At 40.9% G+C, this 21,360-nt stretch overlaps 1 protein-coding gene and 1 pseudogene across 1 annotated transcript in view; both read right to left on the minus strand.

The window, feature by feature from the left end:
* Positions 1-20,948, minus strand: part of IMPG1 (interphotoreceptor matrix proteoglycan 1) — a 166,161-nt gene extending 145,213 nt beyond the window's left edge. The window contains exon 1 of the mRNA XM_064597788.1: positions 20,664-20,948. Within this exon, the coding sequence (XP_064453858.1) occupies positions 20,664-20,901 (238 nt within the window). The 5' untranslated portion in view covers positions 20,902-20,948. The remainder of the gene's footprint in view (positions 1-20,663) is intronic.
* Positions 5,928-7,834, minus strand: LOC123836446 (E3 ubiquitin-protein ligase TRAF7-like; annotated as a pseudogene).
* Positions 20,949-21,360: the final 412 nt, after the last annotated feature.

The raw sequence follows: 21,360 nt of genomic DNA on the forward strand, positions 1-21,360 counted from the left end.
AATGACACCATGAGGCGTTCCAATGTCAGAATAATTGGAATCCCGGAAGAAGTGGAGAGAGAGAGAGGGCTAGAAGATGTATTTGAGCAAATCGTAGCTGAGAACTTCTCTAATCTGGGGAATGAAACAAACATTTGCATCCTAGAGGCAGAGAGGACCCCTCCCAAGATCAAGGAAAACAGGCCAACACCCCGGCATGTAATAGTAAAACTTGCAAATGTTAGAACCAAGGAAACCATCTTAAGGGCAGTTAGGGGGAAGAGATTCCTTACGTACAGAGGGAGGAACATCAGAATAACGTCAGACCTATCCACAGAGACCTGGCAAGCCAGAAAGGCCTGGCAAGACATATTCAGGGTACTAAATGAGAAGAACATGCAGCCAAGAATAATTTATCCGGCAAGGCTTTCATTTAGAATGGAGGGAGAGATGCAGAGCTTCCACAACCGGCAGAAACTGAAAGAATATGTGACCACTAAGCCGGCCCTGCAAGAAATATTAAGGGGGGTTCTATAAAAGGAGAAAGACCCCAAGAGTGATATACAACAGAAATTTACAGGGTCAATCTATAAAAACAACATCTTCACAGGCAACATGATGACAATTAATTCATATCTTTCAATAATCACTCTCAACGTGAATGGCCTAGACGCTCCCATAAAATGGCAGAGGGTTGCAGATTGGATAAAAAGACAGGACCCATCCATACGCTGCCTACAAGAGACTCATTTTGAACCTAAAGATACATCCAGACTGAAAGTGAAGGGATGGAGATCCATCTTCCATGCCAGCGGACCTGAAAAGAAAGCTGGGGTAGCAATTCTTATATCAGACAAATTAGATTTTAAGCTAAAGTCTGTAATTAGAGACAAAGAAGGACACTATAACATTCTTAAAGGGTCTATCCAACAAGAAGATCTAACAACTGTAAATATCTATGCCCCCAACATGGGAGCAGCCATCTATATAAGCCAACTGTTAACCAAATAAAGAGTCATATTGATAACAATATGTTAATTGTAGGAGACCTCAATACTCCACTCTCAGCAATGGACAGGTCATCTAAGCAGAAAATTAACAAGGAAACAAGAGCTTTGAATGCTACATTGGACCAGATGGACCTCATAGATATTTACAGAACATTCCACCCTAAAACAACAGAATACTCATTCTTCTCGAGCGCACATGGAACTTTCTCCAGAATAGACCAATCCTGAGACCAATCAGGTCTCAACTGATACCAAAAGACTGAGATTATTCCCTGCATATTCTCAGACCACAATGCTTTAAAACTGGAACTCAATCACAAGAAAAAATTTGGCAGAAATTCAAACACTTGGAAGCTAAAGACCACTCTGCTCAAGAATGTTTGGGTCAACCAGGAAATCAAAGAAGAACCTAGACAATTCATGGAAATCAATGAGAACGAAAACACATCGGTCCAAAACCTATGGGATACAGCAAAGGCCGTCCTAAGGGGGAAACACATAGCCATCCAAGCCTCACTCAAAAAAATAGAAAAATCCTGAATTCACCAACTAATTCTACACCTTAAAGAACTAGAGAAAAAGCAACAAACGATGCCTAAGCCATGCATTAGAAGAGAAATAATTAAAATTAGAGCAGAAATCAATGAATTAGAAATCAGAAACACAATAGATCAGATCAACGAAACTAGAAGTTGGTTCTTTAAAAGAATTAATAAGATCGATAAACCACTGGCCAGACTTATCCAAAAGAATAGAGAAAGGACCCATATTAATAAAATTATGAATGAAAGGGGAGAGATCACAACTAACACCAAGGAAATAGAAACAATTATTAGAAATTATTATCAACAACTATATGCCAATAAACTGAGCAATCTGGATGAAATGGAGGCCTTCCTGGAAACCTATAAGCTGCCAAGACTGAAACAGGAAGAAATTGACAACCTGAATAGGCCAAAAACCAGTAACAAGATTGAAGCAGTGATCAAAAACCTCCCAAAAAACAAGAGTCCAGGGCCTGATGGATTCCCTGGGAAATTCTACCAAACATTAAAAGAAGAAATAATACCTATTCTCCTGAAGCTGTTTCAAAAAATAGAAACAGAAGGAAAACTTCTAAACTCATTCTATGAGGCCAGCATTACCTTAGTCCTCAAACCAGGCAAAGACCTCATAAAAAAGGAGAATTTCAGACCGATATCTCTGATGAATATGGATTCCAAAATCCTCAACAAAATCCTAGCTAATAGGATCCAACAATACATTAAAAGGATCATCCACCACGACCAAGTGGGATTTATCCCCGGGATGCAAGGGTGGTTCAACATTCGCAAATCAATCAATGTGATAGAACACATTAATAAGAGGAGAGAGAAGAACCATATGGTTCTCTCAATTGATGCAGAAAAAGCATTTGACAAAATACAACATCCTTTTCTGATTAAAACTCTTCAGAGTATAGGGATAGAGGAAACATTCCTCAAGTTCATAAAATCCATCTATGAAAAACCCATAGCGAATATCATCCTCAATGGGGAAAAGCTGAGAGCCTTTCCCTTAAGATCAGGAACATGTCAAGGATGCCCACTCTCACCACTATTGTACAACATAGTACTAGAAGTCCTAGCAACAGCAATCAGACAACAAAAAGAAATAAAAGGTATTCAAATTGGCAAAGAAGAAGTCAAACTCTCTCTTTTCACAGATGACATGATACTTTATGTGGAAAACCCAAAAGACTCCACCCCCAAATTACTAGAACTCATCCAGCAATTCAGTAATATGGCAGGATACAAAACGAATGCACAGAAATCAGTTGCTTTCTTATACACTAATAACGCAATTGTAGGAAGAGAAATTAGAGAAACGATTCCATTTACAATAGCACCAAAAACCATAAGATACCTCGGAATAAGCCTAACCAAAGAGGTAAAGGATCTATACTCTAGGAACTACAAAACACTCATGAAAGAAATTGAAGAAGACACAAAAAGATGGAAAAATATTCCATGCTCATGGATTGGAAGAATAAACATTGTTAAAACGTCTATGCTACCCAGAGCAATCTATACCTTCAATGCCATCCCAATCAAAATTCCAATGACATTTTTCAAAGTGCTGGAACAAACAATCCCAAAATTTGTATGGAATCAGAAAAGACCCCGAATAGCCAAGGAAATGTTTAAAAAGAAAAACAAAGCTGGGGGTATCACGTTGCCCGATTTCAAGCTATATTACAAAGCTGTGATCACCAAGACAGCATGGTACTGGCACAAAAACAGACATATAGACCAATGGAACAGAATAAAGAACCCAGATATGGACTCTCAACTCTATGGTCCAATAATCTTTGACAAAGCAGGAAAAAACATGCAATGGAAAAAAGACAGTCTCTTCAATAAATGGTGCTGGGAAAAATGGACAGCCACGTGCAGTAGAATGAAACTCGACCATTCTCTAACACCATTCACAAAGATAAACTCAAAGTGGATGAATGACCTCAATGTGAGACAGGAATCCATCAAAATCCTAGAGGAGAATATAGGCAGTAACCTCTTTGACATCGGCCAGAGCAACTTCTTCCAAGATACATCTCCAAAAGCTAGTGAAACAAAAGCAAAAATGAACTTTTGGGACTTCATGAAGATAAAAAGCTTCTGCACAGAAAAGGAAACAGTCAACAAAACAAAAAGGGAATCCACAGAATGGGAGAAGATATTTGCAAATGACACTACAGATAAAGGGCTGGTATCCAAGATCCATAAAGAACTTCTCAAACTCAACACCCAAAAAACAAATAATCAAGTCAAAAAGTGGGCAGAAGATATGAAAACACACTTCTCTGAAGAAGACATACAAATGGCTAACAGACACATGAAAAAATGTTCATCATCATTAGCCATCAGGGAAATCCAAATCAAAACCACATTGAGATACCACCTTACACCAGTTAGAATGGCCAAAATGGACAGGGAAAGAAACAACAAATGTTGGAGAGGTTGTAGAGAAAGGGAAACCCTCTTACACTGTTGGTGTGAATGCAAGCTGGTACAGCCACTTTGGAAAATAGTGTGGAGGTTCCTCAAAAATTTAAAAATAGAGCTACCCTATGACCCAGCAATTGCACTCCTGGGTATTTACCCCAAAGACACAGATGTAGTGAAAAGAAGGGCCATATGCACCCCAATGTTCATAGCAGCAATGTCCGCAATAGCCAAACTGTGGAAAGAGCCGAGATGCCCTTCAACAGATGAATAGATAAAGAAGATGTGGTCCATATATACAATGGAATATTACTCAGCCATCAGAAAAGATGAATACCCAACTTTTACATCAACATGGATGGGCATGGAGGAGATTATGCTAAGTGAAATAAGTCAAGCAGAGAAAGTCAATTATCCTATGGTTTCACTTATTTGTGGAACATAAGGAATAGCATGGAGGACATTAGGAGAAGGAAGGGAAAAATGGGGGGGGGATTGGAGGGAGAGATGAACCATGAGAGACTATGGACTCTGAAAAACAAACTGAGGGTTTTAGAGGGGAGGGGGGAGGGGGGATTGGTTAGCCCAGTGATGGGTATTAAGGAGGGCACGTACCTCATGGAGCACTGGGTATTATATGAAAACAGTGGATCGTGGATCACCACATCAAAAACCAATGATGTATTGTATGGTGACTAACATACCATAATAAAATTTAAAAAAAATTCTATGTCATATATATGATTATAGATACTGAATTTATATTATGATGACAAATATTTAAAAGTTTCTTTTGATAGTACTACCTTATTAATTTTTCCCATTTTTAATTAAAAATCTGGATAACTAATGTTGATAACTGCCACTTAGGAAGCAAATAAAAATGATAAACACTCATCATTCCTGAAACAATTCTTTCTGGGACCATCAGGTCTTTTTCTAAGTATTGTTGTATTTAATTATGGGTCATTGTTAATCAGTCCAGAAGTGCTTCTTCAAGCTGATTGACTGTCAACAATAATTATATATTCTTAAAGAGGTAAGCATTCTCCTTTATCTTATGGCAGAATTTCAGTGGTGCATTTAAAATGTATAAGGTAGGGTAGAAAGGGCAGTATGTCTTTGCAGACGTATTCCTTCATCTGAAATCAGTAGAAATGAGAAATGGTTACCAAAATGAATCAGTTAATATCATAAAGAAATGATTTACTTGTTTATCTATCTATCTATCTATCTATCTATCTATCTATCTATCTATCTATCTATCTATCTATCTATTTATCATCTATCTATCTATCATCTATCATGTATTTGCATTCCTAGTTAAGTCCCAGACTCTCAGTTAGGTACCTTATATGCATAGATGGCATCTTCCCATCACCTCCAGGAAGTACGATTTTTATTTCTGTTTTACAGATCAGGAAATTGAGGCTCAGAGTTGGTAAATATGCTTCCCAGCTATGCAACTAGTAAAGGTGAAGCAGGGTTTTCAATCTAGATCTTTCTAATTCCAAAGCCTATGTTCTCTTTATTGCTCTTTATTGCTTTCTTTTATAGGAAAAACAGATGCTAAGAAAGTAACTAATACTCTTCAGACAAATCAACAATTAGTGGGTCTTGGTCACCAGTTCCAGTGTGAGTGTGTGTGTGTGTTGGGGGGGGGGTCTCCTTCATACCAACAAGCAATTCTGGGACACCACCTGCTCAGTGCCCTGCAATTCAATTCAATTCTAACACTATCTACCTGGATATAGTCTCAGGTCCCAGAGGTTAAGGGCTCAGTCCTACAAGACCACCCACACCCTCCTCAATTCAAAAGCCAACTGCAAGTCCAGGTTGTCTTCTGGGCTTCTGACTGATTGGCTATAGATTGAAAGTTCCAACAACCCTCCCTGGGTTTAACTAATTACTTAGAGTGGCTCACAGAACTCACAGAAACATTTTATTTACTAGTTTACCTGTTTATTATGAAAGTGTATAACTCAGGAACAGACAGATGCAAGAGATGCATGGGGTGAAGTATGGAGAAAGGGCACGGAATTCCATACCCACACCGAGTATAGGATATGCTGGAGACTTTGGTCTGGTCTGGCATTGAATGACTGTCAAGGCATACATAGTGCCAATGTGGCCTGTTAAGACCCACACCTGTTACTTAGACTTGATGTCTCATGTGTGAATGAGGTTCTCATTCACAGAGGCACAGAGGTGCCAGTCACTATGTGGCCATTCATTGTGCCAATATAGTAGATGCTGCTGGTGATGTCTACAGACGTGGGTGCAGTTGAGGGTTCAGATGTCCCAGATCTTGATTATTTGGTTAGGAGCCACTGTGCATGTAGCTCTCACCAGGGCCTGCACCCAGTGGTTGAGGCCCACAAGCTCCTTCTTTAACTTCAGCTCAGTGCCCATGATGTCCCAGACCTGGATGTCCTTCAGGGAGCTGTTAAAGAGCATGCTGTATGAGACCAGTGTGTATACCAATTGTCTGGGCCTGGGTCATGTTCACCCTCTGCAGGTTCTGGATAGTCCACATGATGTACAGTCTTCGGAGCTACTGTCAAGCTTGTGCCCCTGAAGGCAGAGCATCAGCACAATGCTGTCATGATCCTCTCCAGCATCTTCTGACACTTACAGGTGATACAAGTGTCCCACATGTCACCCATGGAGTAGATGCAGAGACACCAGACAGGGCCCTTTGGCCCATGCAGTTTCCTTTGCACTTGAAGATCTGCTGAAAGTCACAGGATCCTAGGATGCCCGTGTTCAGCATGTATTGATGTAGGACATCTTGTCTTTCAACATGGACACATCCCTCCAGAACTCCATAAGGTCCTCTCTGAGCTCCCTGGTTTTAATCTAGAACATCAAACTTGAGCTTAGGCTCTTCTCCAGCTGGTCAGTCTTCTCTGAGAGCTTGCCAAGCATGAGGTGCAGAAAACAATCTCCTGGTCTTTCTGGGTCAGCACCACATGTATTTTGTGGAAGCTGTCAGCCTTTTGATGCAGGAACTCCTTCAGGTCCATCTCAAACATATCCTGGTTTCCCATGAACAAGCACCTTAAAGTGGGGATACTTGATGTGCTTGTACTCCCTGAGGGTTCATCCCAGGTTCATCTTGAGGAGGGGCTGGCTGCTAGGGTGGTTGGAGCCTGCAGTCACAGCAGCCCTTGGGGTCTGAGGCACTGAGCTTGATGGTGAAGGGGCCCCCACAGGGCATCTACCTCAAAGATGATGGGCTTCCTGCCAGCCACCACTGGACAGCCGTGCCTGCAGTGAATGAAGAGTTCCCGGATTTACACTCCACTGCGATTTTGTTCACTACCACCGTCAGCTTGGTGTGTTCATGGGACACTTTTCTGACTTTAAGATGCATCTTCAATAAAACATGGGCCTCCACGTGCTGATCACAGGGTCCTTGAAAATACTGTAGCAGAGCTGGCAACAGCTTCACTGAGGGCTGCTCAGCAAACCCTAGGGGCTCCAGCCCCTCCCTATACTCTGGCAGCAAGAATGTGGAGTGCAGACACAGGCTGGACTCAGAGGGCAGGCAGCTGCCAGAGACAGCACAGTAGAGCTTAGATTCGGAGTGCAGGGTGATAATGGGGACATGCCTACTTCCTCATCCCGAGGGAAGTAGATGAGGGTGCTGGAGGAGGGGGGCACCCTGTGGTGCTGTTTGTGCATGCTGATCCTACTGGCTTTTGCAATGGTAGTGACAGCTGAAAAGGCAGGCCCCAAAGTCTTTTCCATCCTGGTCCCTATGGTGAGATCTGGGGTGGATGGCTTCATAGGCTCCCCCAAGCAGTTGTAGCAGGTGCCTTTGCCCGACCTCACGCTCATGAGAGGTATCCTGGACATTTATGTAATGTTCCCTACCTGTGGCCACCGGGAAGTAGCAACACCACCCTCCGGTTTCATCGGGCCCCCTTGGCTGCCTCTCTAGAAAGGGACCTGCGTGCATTTTAATATACAGCATTTTCAAAATAATTATTAGCCACATCTACTAAGAGAATCAACGAGGTAAGTTTGGTATCATCAAGTCATGTATATTCCCTTCTATATAAGGTCATGATAAATGTTGCACACACAGGGACTTTCATCAGGGACTTGAATTTTATAGATACTAAACTCAGTTTAAATGACAGTATTGAAAGATCTTTGAGGTCTGAATTTCTCCAGTGCTCACTGCCTGAATACTGAGACACACAGCAAGAAAGTGAATAGTCAGCGGGGTCAAGGACTGCAAAGAGAATGAAGAAGATGAGCACTGAGGAAACACTGTTGGATCTATAATAGGGAGGAATCCATGACCTTTGGGAGAGCATTTTCAGTAGTGTAGTGGAGAAGGGAGTTGGCTTGCAGTGCATTACAGAGTAATTGGGTAGTAGAAAAGAGACAGTGAGTGAGACTTCTCTTTATGTAGTGTAGCAGTGAAAGATGAGAGGGAATGAGTTTGACAAGCTAGCTGGGCCAAAGTACCTTTTTTTCCTAAAGAACTGTTTATTAGGCAGAGCAGGAGGCATGGGTGAGATGTGCATCTGTAGCAGAGTTCTGGGGGTGGAGAAATACAGAGAGAGAGAGAGAGAGAGGGAGACAGAGAGAGACTAGCACAAGATTCCCATGAGCAGATGCTTTGTCTGTCTAATAAGCACTTATCCTTAAAGGAAGTTTCCAAAATTGCCTCATTTTTGTAGGACTCAAAAGCGTTTTAGAGCATGAAACACAGACATTTGCCCTGGAGGGGCTTGACATTTAAAAGTGATACAGTGTACACAGAGACAATGAAATGAGGGTATCAGTTAAGCACCTTTCAAAAGATGTTAGTCAATATACTCTAACCATAATAAAAAATATTGATGACTTTAATTTATTCACATATTATCTACATTAGGTAAGTATTTTTATTTTTGTACATGAGGAAACTAAAGCTTACGCAGGCTACAGGCTAAGGAAGTTTTTGTTTTTGTTTTTTTTAAGATTTTATTTATTTATTTGAGAGAGAGAGAGCATGAGTGGGGGAGGGGAAAGGGATGGGGAAGGGCAGAGGGAGAGGGAGAAGCAGACTCCCCGCTGAGCAGGGAGCCTGATGTAGGGCTCCATCCATCCCAGGACCCTGGGATCACGACCGGAGCTGAAGCCAGATGCTTAACTGACTGAGCCACCCAGGTGCCCCCAGGCTAAGGAAGTTCTTAATGTCTCATGGTTAATCAATGATTTAGTCCATACCTAGTAACTGCCATTAAAAACATTGAGTGAAGCTTGTGATTTCAAAACTCAAATGAGAATTCAACAATGTCTCTATCTTACTTTAGGTAAGATAATGTCTGCATCTTACTTACTTACTTTAAAATATTTTGACATAGGCACACATGTCTGCACATGTGCATGTGTGTGTGTGTGTGCATGTGTGCCTGTGTGACTCTGAGCTATTCTTTAGGTCTGACCAATTGCCTGGTTGTAATGTATACTCTAGGAGAAGGGAGGGGATAACCAACATTTAATAAAAGAGGGTAGAATCCAAGGATAGCTATTATAATCTTCAATAATCTAATTCCAATTAACACCAGATTTTAAAATATTAGCATAATGAAGGATAGAGATGGGTATTCATTGGTGAAATTAGTGGCTTGTTAATTAGATAATGGATGTTGGAAATAGGCATTCATTAGTGATATTAGTGATAGCTGAAGTCTGTGAATTGACTGAAATATTCTAGAAACACTCCCTGCCTTGCCATGAGTCTAGTAAGTCATCCTTCATTGTTAGAAAGAACTTGGAAGCTTGATCCTCGACAGTTCAGTGTCCAGTCATCGGTTTGGAGGGTTCTGGTTGACTGCTAATCACCGTAAGGCTCACTGAATTCTGCCTTTAGAATGTTCTCACATCTGTCCCCAAGAGATTTCACTGGGCTTACAGAACAGGCTATATGACCTATTTGAAGGTTGTTTATTATTATTATTATTTAATATTATATTTATTTCTTTGACAGAGAGAGAGAGGGAGAAAGCATGAGCCAGGGGGAGGCAGAAGCAGACTCCTTGCTGAGCAGGAGGTTCAATGCAGGGCTCAATCCCAGGACCATGGGATCATGACCTGAGCAGAAGGCAGACACCCAACCAACTGAGCCATCTAGGCACCCCTGAAGGTCTGCTTATTAATAAATGTTAATTTAATTATGGTCTATATGTATGAACAATTTTTGTCTGATTTTTTACTAAAACCTGGTAATAAGGTTGTATGGAAGTAGTAAACTCATCTACTCTCAATTCCTGGTGTTCACTGTTACCTACTAAAATTAACCTATTTGTGTTTAACCAAATTGGCTTAGGTTAGTTAGACATTTATTTCTGTGAATTTCCTCTATAAATTCCCTTCCAACTTTTAGAAAAACTATTCTTCACCCTCTTAATATGTCTACCCTGATGACCTCATCCCCAGCCTCTACCTGTCTGCTCTCCAGTTTCACTGAGAATATAGATATAGTCAGATAGACAGTTCTTCTGTTCCCCTTATCTTCCATCATTAAATCCTCCAACCTGCCTGTATCTGCCCTTACTTTTTGCCTTTCTTCTATGACAAGGAAGAGAGTATAGCTTCACTTGTGAAAGGTGAGTCTTTCCACTTAAGCTTAGTATCCTGTCTTGCTTTGCTGCTTAAGGACTTCATTTCTGTTTACCCACTCTCTCTTGAACCAATTTCTCCCTTTCTGTTAGATTACTCACACTAGCATACAAAATGCTCTAGCACCTTCAACCTTAGACAAAAACAAACAAAACTTATTTTGATCCTTTTAAGCAATCATTCTATTTCTCTGTCCCAACACAGTAAAACTACTCAAATTGTCTTTACTTTCACTTCTTCACTTTTTATTCTTTTAAAGTTATGAAATAATTCAAACACAGAGAAAAGTGAGGGAATAATATAACACACACCTATGAACACACACAGCTACTGTCCAGCTTCATAAACTTTTAATGTTTTTCTATATTTGCTTTACCTTAAGAGAACTGTTATAGATATAATTGAAGCCCTTCTGAAATGCATTCTCTCCCATCCCCAATGGTAACCATTAACCAGAATTTGGTGTTCGGCATGCCTGTACAAGTTTTTATATACTACTAAACAAATATATATCCACAACTGAGAGTTATACTTTATTCTGTACTGATGGATGTTGTTCCAATTTTCATCCCCACCAACAGTAAACAAGAGGTTCCAATTTCTCCATATTCATGACATTTGAATTGTCAGCCTTTTTAATTTTGTCAAACTGGCTAGTTTGAACTGTTATTTCATTATGATTTTAATTTGCATTTCCCTGACATCTAGTAAAATAGAGCATCTTTTCATACTTTTTATTGGCCATTGGTGTTTCCATTTTTAGAACTGCCTGTTCATCTTTTGCCTATTTGTCTTAACATCTTGAATGAACAGACCATCATTTCTCCACTGCTTTGTAATGCTACCTCTATCTTATACAATTTCCTGGATCCCTACATTGTTTCATTGGTTTGTTTGTATATTTCTGCACCCAAAATCACGAGATCCTACTGTAGCTTCATAAGAACTCACTCTCTGGTAGAGCATCTCGCCCAGTATGTTCTTCAAAATATTTGTAGACACTTTTACCTCTCTGGCCTTCATGTGAACTTGGGGATTTTATGTCAAGATCATGAAACCCTGGGGAGATTTTCATTGGAATTTATTTAGATTTATCGACAAAATTGGGCAGAACTGAAATATTTATATTGAGTCTTATCACCAAACATGGTATACATCTCACTTCTCTCAAGAGCACTCTTATCCGGCTTCTTTCTCCACCACTCCATTGATTCTCGTTTGGTTTTCAAGAACATGAACAACCTGCAACTTGCCAAATCTAATGGCCACTTCTCTGTCCTTTTCTTACTTGACTCTTTGGTGGCCTAAAGGCCTTTGCAGCAGCTCAGCCTCTCTGTAATCTCAGTTTAGAAGTCATCTCCTCAGGAAGTTCTTTCCTCACTATTCTACTTAAAAAGCCACACATGACTTATTTCATATCACTTTGTTTTGATTCTCCCCTACCTCTATTTAATATGGCCTTTACCAACCTCCTCATTTACATCATTTCCCCTTGCTAATTATGCTTTCTTTTATTCCTTAAACATGTCAAGCTATTTTTCACAAAGAGGTCTCATACTTCTTTTTCCCTTTCTAGAGCACTCTTCTCGTAAAGATATTTGCTTGACTTTCTTTTTCTCATCATTTAAGTCTCTACTCAACTGTCACCTCCTAAGAGGAATTCCCTGATGACCCAGTCTGAAGTTATTCCCAATCATCATCATACCAACACACTGTATTATCTTAAATGTCTGGCTCTGATTGAAAATTATCTTGTTTATTAATGTATTTGCTTGTTTATAGTTAATATCCCCCTAACCCCCTCCCCTCATATATGCTACATAAGAGCAGTAATGTTTATTTTATATATATTAATACCAGAACACCATCTGGCACCAATTTGGTGAATAAAATAAGCCACTCTATAGCCTAAGACATATAAAATTAACAATTATTTATGAAATTAAACATCCTATCTATGAATTGACATTAAAAAAGGATGTGGGTCTTAGGTCTAATAAAATAAATAATTATAGTTGATATATGGCCTTGGTAAGTTAACAAATAATTGTTTAAAATATAATCTGGATTAATTAAATATAAATAATTATAGATATTAAATAATTTCTAAATAAAAAATGTGAATACATATACACACAAGTCTTATATTTATTATTTATTTTTTAATTTAATTTTTTAAAGATTTTATTTATTTATTTGCGAGAGAAAGAGACAGAGTGTGAGTCGGGCGGGGGGGGCACAGAGCGAGAGAGAGAATCTTAAGCAGACTCCACGCTGAGTGCGAGCCTGATGCAGAGTATGATCCCATGACCCTGAGATCATGACCTGAGCCAAAATCAATAGATGGACACTTAACCAACTGAGCCATGCAGGCGCCCCTTATATCTACTATTTATAGAAATTATCAGCGATTAGAGAGAAAATTAAGGTAAAAGATTAATCTGGATAAAATTATTATCCAAATTTCGTGTAAAATGGTTGAAAAGCTTATTTCTAAACATTCTGACAGCCACTCCGAAGAAAAACTTTAATCAGATACATGATTCATGTTGTCCATGAGATAAACAGGATAGTACATTAGGAGAGGCCTGAATATTCTTGTAGTAAGCCTGGAGAGACTTCTCTCATAAGTTGTTATAAAACAATCTTCATCAATAGTATTTGTACAGCTAATAAAATGAGGTGTGCCATTGAGCTCTCCCTTATAATGTTCTTCAATACTTGCCAAAGACATAAAGGCCAAGGGCAGTCAAGTAAAATATTGCTATGAAATGAAACAACCACATAGTCTGGATCCTCAGCTTAGCAGAGGGTCTAGCAAAAAGGCTGAATGGTAAATCCTTCAGGCAACCCTCTGTAAATGTCATTTTAGCAATTGACTATATAATAGGTACTGGCCAGAGGAAAATCTGAAGTTATACTTCTTGATATATATATACCTGGAGAGCAGGTATTTTGTGTTATTGGATAAGCATAACCCATGTGCAACAACTATTGGCTGAGCTGGGAATAAGGTTATGAAGTCAAAGCCCCTAACAGGTATAACGTGTGAATAGAAAGCTGCCTCTAGAGATGGAAAAGTCAAGATTCCTCTCACAAAGCAGTCCCGGTTCTGCTCTAACACAGAATAAATGGATAACCTGGCCCCAGGGTGCTATACCACAGGGCATATTTATATACTCGTAATCCTATTTTCTGGATGCATTCTTTATAGGGAACCTGAAGCTAAGCTACAGATCAGATGCTTTTTCACATACTCAGACTGAACCAGTTTCAGAGATCTCAGCTTTAGTTAGCCCCACAGGTCCCTGGACCCTGCCCAGGTGTCCCATCCTGAAGACAGGCCTTCCTCAGCAATATCAGTTGCTCCTGGTTTCTGCAGGCTTAGACATCTCTGTCTCTTTTCTTCAAAGATTCCTTGACCACACCTGGGCTATACCACTGGCTTCTCTAACTATTGCTGTCTAAGTTGTTCATTCATTCAACAAATTTTATTCTATTTCTTAGGGTATCACATCTTGAGGCACATGGTGAATATGTTAATTCTGAGATTCCCATTAGAAAACCAAGTTGTATTGTTGTATACACAGTTGGATAGACAAGTATGAGGTTGTGAAGACAGGTCAGGCCAAAGATTAAGATGTTTATCTTTAAGCTATTGTTAGGAGTTAGTTGGACAGTTAGGTAGTCAGAGCCAGGGTCCCCAGCAAGAAAATATAAAGTCAGGACAGCTAAAATAAAACAGTGCTAATGTCCTGTTTTGCAGCTTAGACAGGACCACACTAGCATTCTGTTTTGCAGCCTTTGCAGAAATGACTTCTGCAAAATGTCCTCAAATACGACAACTGAAGACAAAGCATTTGTCCCTATCATGGGTAAGGGGCAGTTAAGACATAAGCTCCCAGATGTCAGCAAAAAAGACCATCAGCATGTGGACATTAACCTAAGAGGTAGACAGATATGTGACCAAAGCCCTGACTGGCATGACTCAGCACACCCTGATTGTTTTAGTTCTGCAAAAGAGCTCATAAAAACCCCTAAACTTAGAAGCTCCAGGGGTAACCCTCTCGGGGCCCCCCTCCCTTTCTGGGAGCTTTATACTATTGCTCAATAAACTGCTTTGCTGCCCACCACTCTTCATCTGGTCTACCTTTTCATTCTTTGAAGTTGTGTGACCAAGAACCACAGGCACTTAAGTCAGAGAAATCCTGCAGCGTCATGAGGTTACTTAGGAATGAGAATAGATGGGTAGATAGAATATTACCAAAGTCCCATTTAAATTTGAGCAACATTAAGTGCTTGGCCTCAGCAGCTCAGATGCCTTGGTTGGCTTCTGTTTCTGTCAAGTACTTCTCTGCCCTAGCAGCCATTTTCCTGCCTAAAACAGGACTCCCAAATCCCTAGAGATAAGTCACACTAGCCCTCTATCTTAGGTTACCTCATTTATTTGCTTTATTTGATACTTGCTTAATACATGGGAAGACAGAAGACAAAACTAGTACTCCAAAGCTCTTAAAACCTCAGTTCAAATCTATATGTGCTCTCCTTGACCTCCCTGCAACACGATTCTCCACTATCAGTTCCCTAATAGGATTTTTAAAGCTAATAACAAGACTCATCAGGAGTCCTTCTGGGCTGTGATTATCCTGAGTTTTATAACTTTTTAATTCTCTTCCTATAATTTGATAAGTGGTAGTAGAGAGCTTGCTAATTGTTTTCCTATTTATTGATAGTGGGAGAAATATCAGCATTTTAAGGCATGTAGTCCAAGATGTACACTGACATTCACGTTCGGCTCTAATCTAGGGCACAATTCCCTGTATAACAGTGTCTGTTTTGCTTGCACCCAATAGGGTGTGAGAATACACTATAGAGGCAAGTTGTTGAGCGTGGCAAAAGACACTGCATGGAAGTAGAAAGAGTTAGCAAAAATAGTTATAACTTGAGCATTAACCATGTGGTAGCCACTGTTCTGTGTTTCTTGCATCATTTAATACAATGTTCCTCAATGGGGGTGTTATTGCCCCCCTGGGCACATTGTGGAAATTTGCAGAGTTGTTTTTGCAGTTATAGTGATTTGTGACAGGGCCAGGAATGGTAGACTTCCTACAAGGTAAGGGACTGTCCCACATAGTAAAGAACTGACTTCACTCAAGTCTCACAGAAGTGTCTCTTATGTCCCATGGCCATTCCTGCTCTTATAATTTTATAAATTTTTAAGCCTAGACCCTACTTTTGTTTTTGCATTTAAATAGAAAGTAATTTGAATTTAAATATTTCTAAGATACTGACATTTCCAAGAGTGTATCTATCATGTAAATTAAGAGAAGATCAGAAGATTGTTCTTTGTTTTATTTGGAACCTTATCAAGAGTCTTTACTATTTTGGGCATTATGTCCTTGCCTGCAGTACATGGCTAATGGTTGTTATAGCTGCCGCATTAATGGTGATTCTGTGTATATGTGCAAGAATGGGGCAACTTATTATTGTATCTTCTAGATTAATCATATCTGAGCATTTACTTACTGACATATATATTATTTTATCTCAAATTACATTTCTTTTATTTCTTTATATTACAAATAAGGCATTCCATTAATAACATTATCTGCTGGTAAGCCAGGGGCCAGAGTTTGAACCCAACATTCTGGATCCCAGAGCTACACACTCTTTTTTTTTTTTTTAAAGATTTTATTTATTTATTTGACAGAGAGAGGGAACACAAGCACGGGGAGTGGGAGAGAGAGAAGCAGGCTCCCCAGCGAGCAAGGAGCCTGATGTGGGGCTCGATCCCAGGACCCTGGGATCATGACCTGAGCTGAGGGCAGACGCTTAACGACTGAGCCACCCAGGCACCCCCAGAGCTACACACACTTAACCACGGTTATTCTGTTTCTTATCACAGGACGCCAATAGAAATATCAGGCAAAAAGAGGGCAGAGTTCTGGACAGGCCTTGAGAGGCAGGGAGTATGTGGTTCTGAAAATGCAGACCAGTGCACAGTCTCCATGTAGAGTGGCCTGTAGCAGAACTGGTGAAGGTTACTGAGAAACCTGCTGGCTGGTCTCATGGGTTTCAAGTGAAGGCAAGATGGTCTGCCGATGCCCATTGTGGGTATAGGAGTAGAGCTGGATGGACTGTTGCAGATTTCCATGGTTCCTGCTATGGACGACCAGGATTCCATGGTCTCCCCATCCCACCAGGAAAGAATGGATGGACAATCCACTGATAGTTTTGAACTCACAGAACTGTTTCCACTACACACCTACTGGAATCTATATTATTCGCTGGCATGTTCAATATTCAACTTTTAGTAAGCATGTAGGATGGCCCTGCTAGACTCCAGAAAAGTTAAAGAAAAGCTTTGACTAAGTTCCCTCACACCTTTTTAAGCATGTATTTAAAATCAGACCAGCAAACCACCTTGATTTTTTTCTCAGTCTGAGTTTATCCACTTTTTTCCATATGCTAATATCAACGGGCTGAATTTCTTCTTGGTTGGTTGAGAATTTCTCTGATTTAAAATTGATTATTGAATCTTGAAAATCAAGTAAAGTTTTCATGTGTGAATACAATTTTTTTTTTAGTGGGTCAAAAATGCTCAGTGTGGCCTTTGCCAGTAAAAATTAGGAGTGGTGGATTAGAAAAATCTGCCTGTCTGGATTTATTTTGTGTAGGCCTCAATTGCCCTACTTAGTTCTCATTTTTCTGGGAGCTTCTTAAGATGGTGATGAGTAGAGTTCTAATGAGCTGGAACCTTCTTCCTCAGCTACAGTTTTGATAGGTTGTTTGTCTCTAGTTTGAAGAGACTCTTATTGAGGTTAAATAGAAGACATATAGCATCCAGAGAAATCTGTAGATTAGTATATTAAAATGTATCTGCCTCTCCTATTTTGAAATAACTGCTCATGGCAGTTCTTGGCCTATTTGTTGACAAATCACTCCGGAATAATTAGATAAGAGGCAGCTGTATGTACACTTTAATTAGCTGTTCTTGCCCCCAAAACTTGATCAGAAACTTTTCCTTGACTCATTACTGTGAGCCTAACACTGTTATAATTCTCCTCTTAATGCATATGAACTTTGCAGGCCTATTAAAAACCATGAAATACATACATATGCTGAATGAAACATTTTTATGTATCTGTAGAATTAAAACGGAGGGAGAAATTGATAGGAGTGGATTTCAGATTGAGGCAGTGTGGCAGTGATGTTTATTTGAGGCATTTTTGCCTATGTAAAGAATACTGGCAAGGCATTTTGATTACTTGTTTATAATATGTTTGGTCAGAAGTTGTGCCCTAGCACCAGCACAAGTGTTGGTGAACATTACTAACTTCTATGCACGAGTGATAAACATTTATCTTACTTTAAAACTGGAAGAACTGAAACCCTCTTAAACCCTGTTCCCAACTTAGAGATGGCTTGTACTTCCTTTGCTAATTCTTCAATTAGCTATGTAGAACCTGGAAATCAGTTCCTTATAATATTGTGTGATTTTTTTCTTATAGCCTAAAAACACCAGAAGTCAAGGAATTTTTCTGTGAAGGGCTGGACAGTAAATAATTTAGACTTGGCGTGTCATAGTATCCCTGTCATAACTACTCATGTGGTAAAGCAAAAGCAGTCATAGACAGTACCTAAACATATAGGCATGGCTGTGTTCCAAAAAATATTCTTTAGGTACACTGCAATTGAAATTTCATATAATTTTCATGTGTTACAAGATATTATTTTTCTTTTAATTTTTCCATCTATTTAAAATTGTAAAAACTATTTTTAGTTCACTGGTTGTACAACAACAGGTGGCAGGCCATGTTTGACCCCTGAGCAGCAGTTTGCAAACCCCGGATATGCACAGAAGTGAGTTCTACTCACAATGCTAAAGAACGTAACCATATGTATGTTAAAATACTTGAGATACTTAACGTTTGTATAGGAAAATGCAGTTTATGTCTAATTGGAAATGTCAGGGGCACATCTGTTACAAAATGATCTAAGCCAAGTTGGCTGTTCACAATCAATGGATATGTTTTTATTGATAGATATGACAGCCACTATTGTTGTTGTAGGCGAGGGCTATAGATCTCCCACTTCCATATCCAAAGGCAGGTTATAGGGAAAGCATGTCTCACATCAGATTCTGCATATATGAAAACATCACTTAGCAAGTGGCACAGAAATAGTTATCACTTTGTCCATGCGATCTTAACGCAGTGCCATTTTTACGTACCTAATACCCTGCATGAGTACACTACAAAAAGACAATTTCTACAAGGAAGATTCAGATAACCTAGGAATCTGGTGACAGAATTCTGTTAATGGCAAAAACCAGGCCATAAGAGAACTCTAGGCCAAGAATGTCATTTCAAGGGTATAAGCTATGGGGGGATCATATTTATACACATGTAATTGCCAAGGTATTCATGTGTATAAATATGATCCCTATTTCTATTCCTAGGGAATAGGAATGGTATTCCTAGGGAATCTGTATGTCTTGAATATCTCATTTCACCAATGAAAAGACATTTCTCTCTCTCTCTTTTTTTAGAGAGCGTGTGCACTGTGTGTGGGGGGGTAATAGGAGGGGTGGAAGGAGAGGGAGACTAGGAGAGAGAAAATCTTAAGAGGCCCCACACCCAGCATGAAGCCCCACCTGGGGCCCTAATTAAAGACCCTGATTTGAGCTGAAATCAAGAGTGGGGATGCTTAACCCACTGAGCCACCTAGGTGCCCCTGGAAAGACATTTCTAATATGTCATATGCTAATTAAACCCTCTAGTGCTGATAGGAATAGTTAAAAATACTTGTGGTAGGGCGCCTGGGTGGCTCAGTCGGTTAAGCGACTGCCTTCGGCTCAGGTCATGATCCTGGAGTCCCGGGATCGAGTCCCGCATCGGGCTCCCTGCTCGGCAGGGAGTCTGCTTCTCCCTCTGGCCCTCCCCCCTCTCATGTGCTCTCTCTCAAAGAAATAAATCAAATCTTAAAAAAAAAAAAAATACTTGTGGTAGCTGCCTCTGGAATATGGGCTGCTGCTGCTTTTTTTTTTATTTTATTAAAGATTTTATGTATTAATTTGATAGAGAGAGGGAGAGAGCATGAGCCAGAGGGAGAGGCAGAGGAAGGAGAAGCAAACTCCTCACTGAGCAAGCAGTGTGACGTGGGGCTCAATCCAGGAATCCTGTGATCATGACCTCAGCCGAAGGCAGCTGCTTAACGACTGAGCCACCCAGGCGCTCCTAGAATATGGGCTTAGTAGCACCACTCAAATACTAGCCATCCACCCACGGAGTGAGCGTGAACAAGGACCATTAAATATAAGTTAACATTCAGTTATAGATCAAAACTAACATACATACACACCATAATTTCTATGTTTAAGTACTGAAAAATAAATCACGGACAATACAATATTCTTCTAGGGGAAAACTACCGCAGCAAAATCAGTGATTCCTTTTTCCCTTAGCAGGCTATCCTCCGAAAACTGAGAATAGGGACCCTTTCCACACATGGCTGGTGTGGTTGTTCATTGGAAGGGGCAAGGAAAATTTTGGGTAGGAGCAAACACAGTAATTTTAAGGAACAGGAGCTGTGGAATCTTTGAGGACACGGGCTTCTGTGAGTAGAAAGCTACGGGAGTTCCGGTTCAAGATGGCGACGGGAGAGGGTCGTGAACCGATCTCCTTCCGTGAACACCCCAAGCTACAGCTACATACAGAACAACTTCCTCAGAAACCAACCCAAAACCTGGCTGAGCGACTGCTCTGCACTGGCGAGAGACGGCTACAACAAAGCAGGTAGGAGAAGCCAGGGCGTAATCTCGCTCTAAACCCCACCCGACCGCACCCCGCTACTTGAGCTGGGAATGCAAAACCTGGAGCTTCTCTCTGAGGAGCAGAGTTTGAACCCTACATGAGACATCTCCAAATTTTAAGACCTGCACCTGAAAGACAACCCCCACAAAGCGCTAGCTTTAAAAACCCGCGGGGCTGGCTGTGTCCAGCAGACCCACGAGCTGTAATGAACTGAGAAACGGCCTTTGAAGGGTCTGTGTGCTCAGACTCACCTGCCCCTGGGCCCTGAGCAGAAGCCGATGGAGGCGTGCGGGTGGAGGGGTGCCGGCTTTTGTGCCCCAGAGGCTTGTCTTGGGGTGTCCAGGGCACACCCCTGATTTGACACATATTTGGGGGCCTGCTGGGGTGCCCTCCAGGATGGAGACGGGTAGGTGCCGTCTTCACGCCGGCCTGCATGCTTTGCTCCAGCCAGGCCGATGCCATCTTTTTTTCTTTCCCCTCAGGTTCCATCTTCCTTCCTGCCCTCCCTCCGCTGTGCTCCAGTGTCAGAATCTCCCAGGGCCGTGGTGGTGGTGGTGGTGGGGGGGGGGGGGGCGGGGGGGGGCGCTTTACACACGTCTGGTGCGCCGGTTTTACGTCTAGTGCTTTGGTTTTACGTCTAGTGCTTTGGTTTTACGTCTAGTGCTTTGGTTTTACGTCTAGTGCTTTGGTTTTACGTCTAGTGCTTTGGCTTTACGTCTGATCCCTCAGGTTTTTGCGGCTGCTGCCAGGGGACGCCTCCAGATAGCCTGACTCTGGGGCTAGCCGGGCTTACGGCTCGGTCCCACAGGACTGTAACAAACGGACAAAACATCCTGCAGACTAACGTTCCCCCTGGGGCGGGGCGGGGCGGCGGGGAAGGAGGTTGCTTTTTCTCTCTCTGTGGAATAGAACACAACTTTTTCACTTTCTTGACCTTGAAACGCTAGT

The sequence above is a fragment of the Mirounga angustirostris genome, unplaced genomic scaffold (genome assembly GCF_029215605.1).
Source record: "Mirounga angustirostris isolate CCGP_5_RB_7025 unplaced genomic scaffold, mMirAng1.0.hap1 SCAF_8, whole genome shotgun sequence".
Taxonomy (NCBI): domain Eukaryota; kingdom Metazoa; phylum Chordata; class Mammalia; order Carnivora; family Phocidae; genus Mirounga; species Mirounga angustirostris.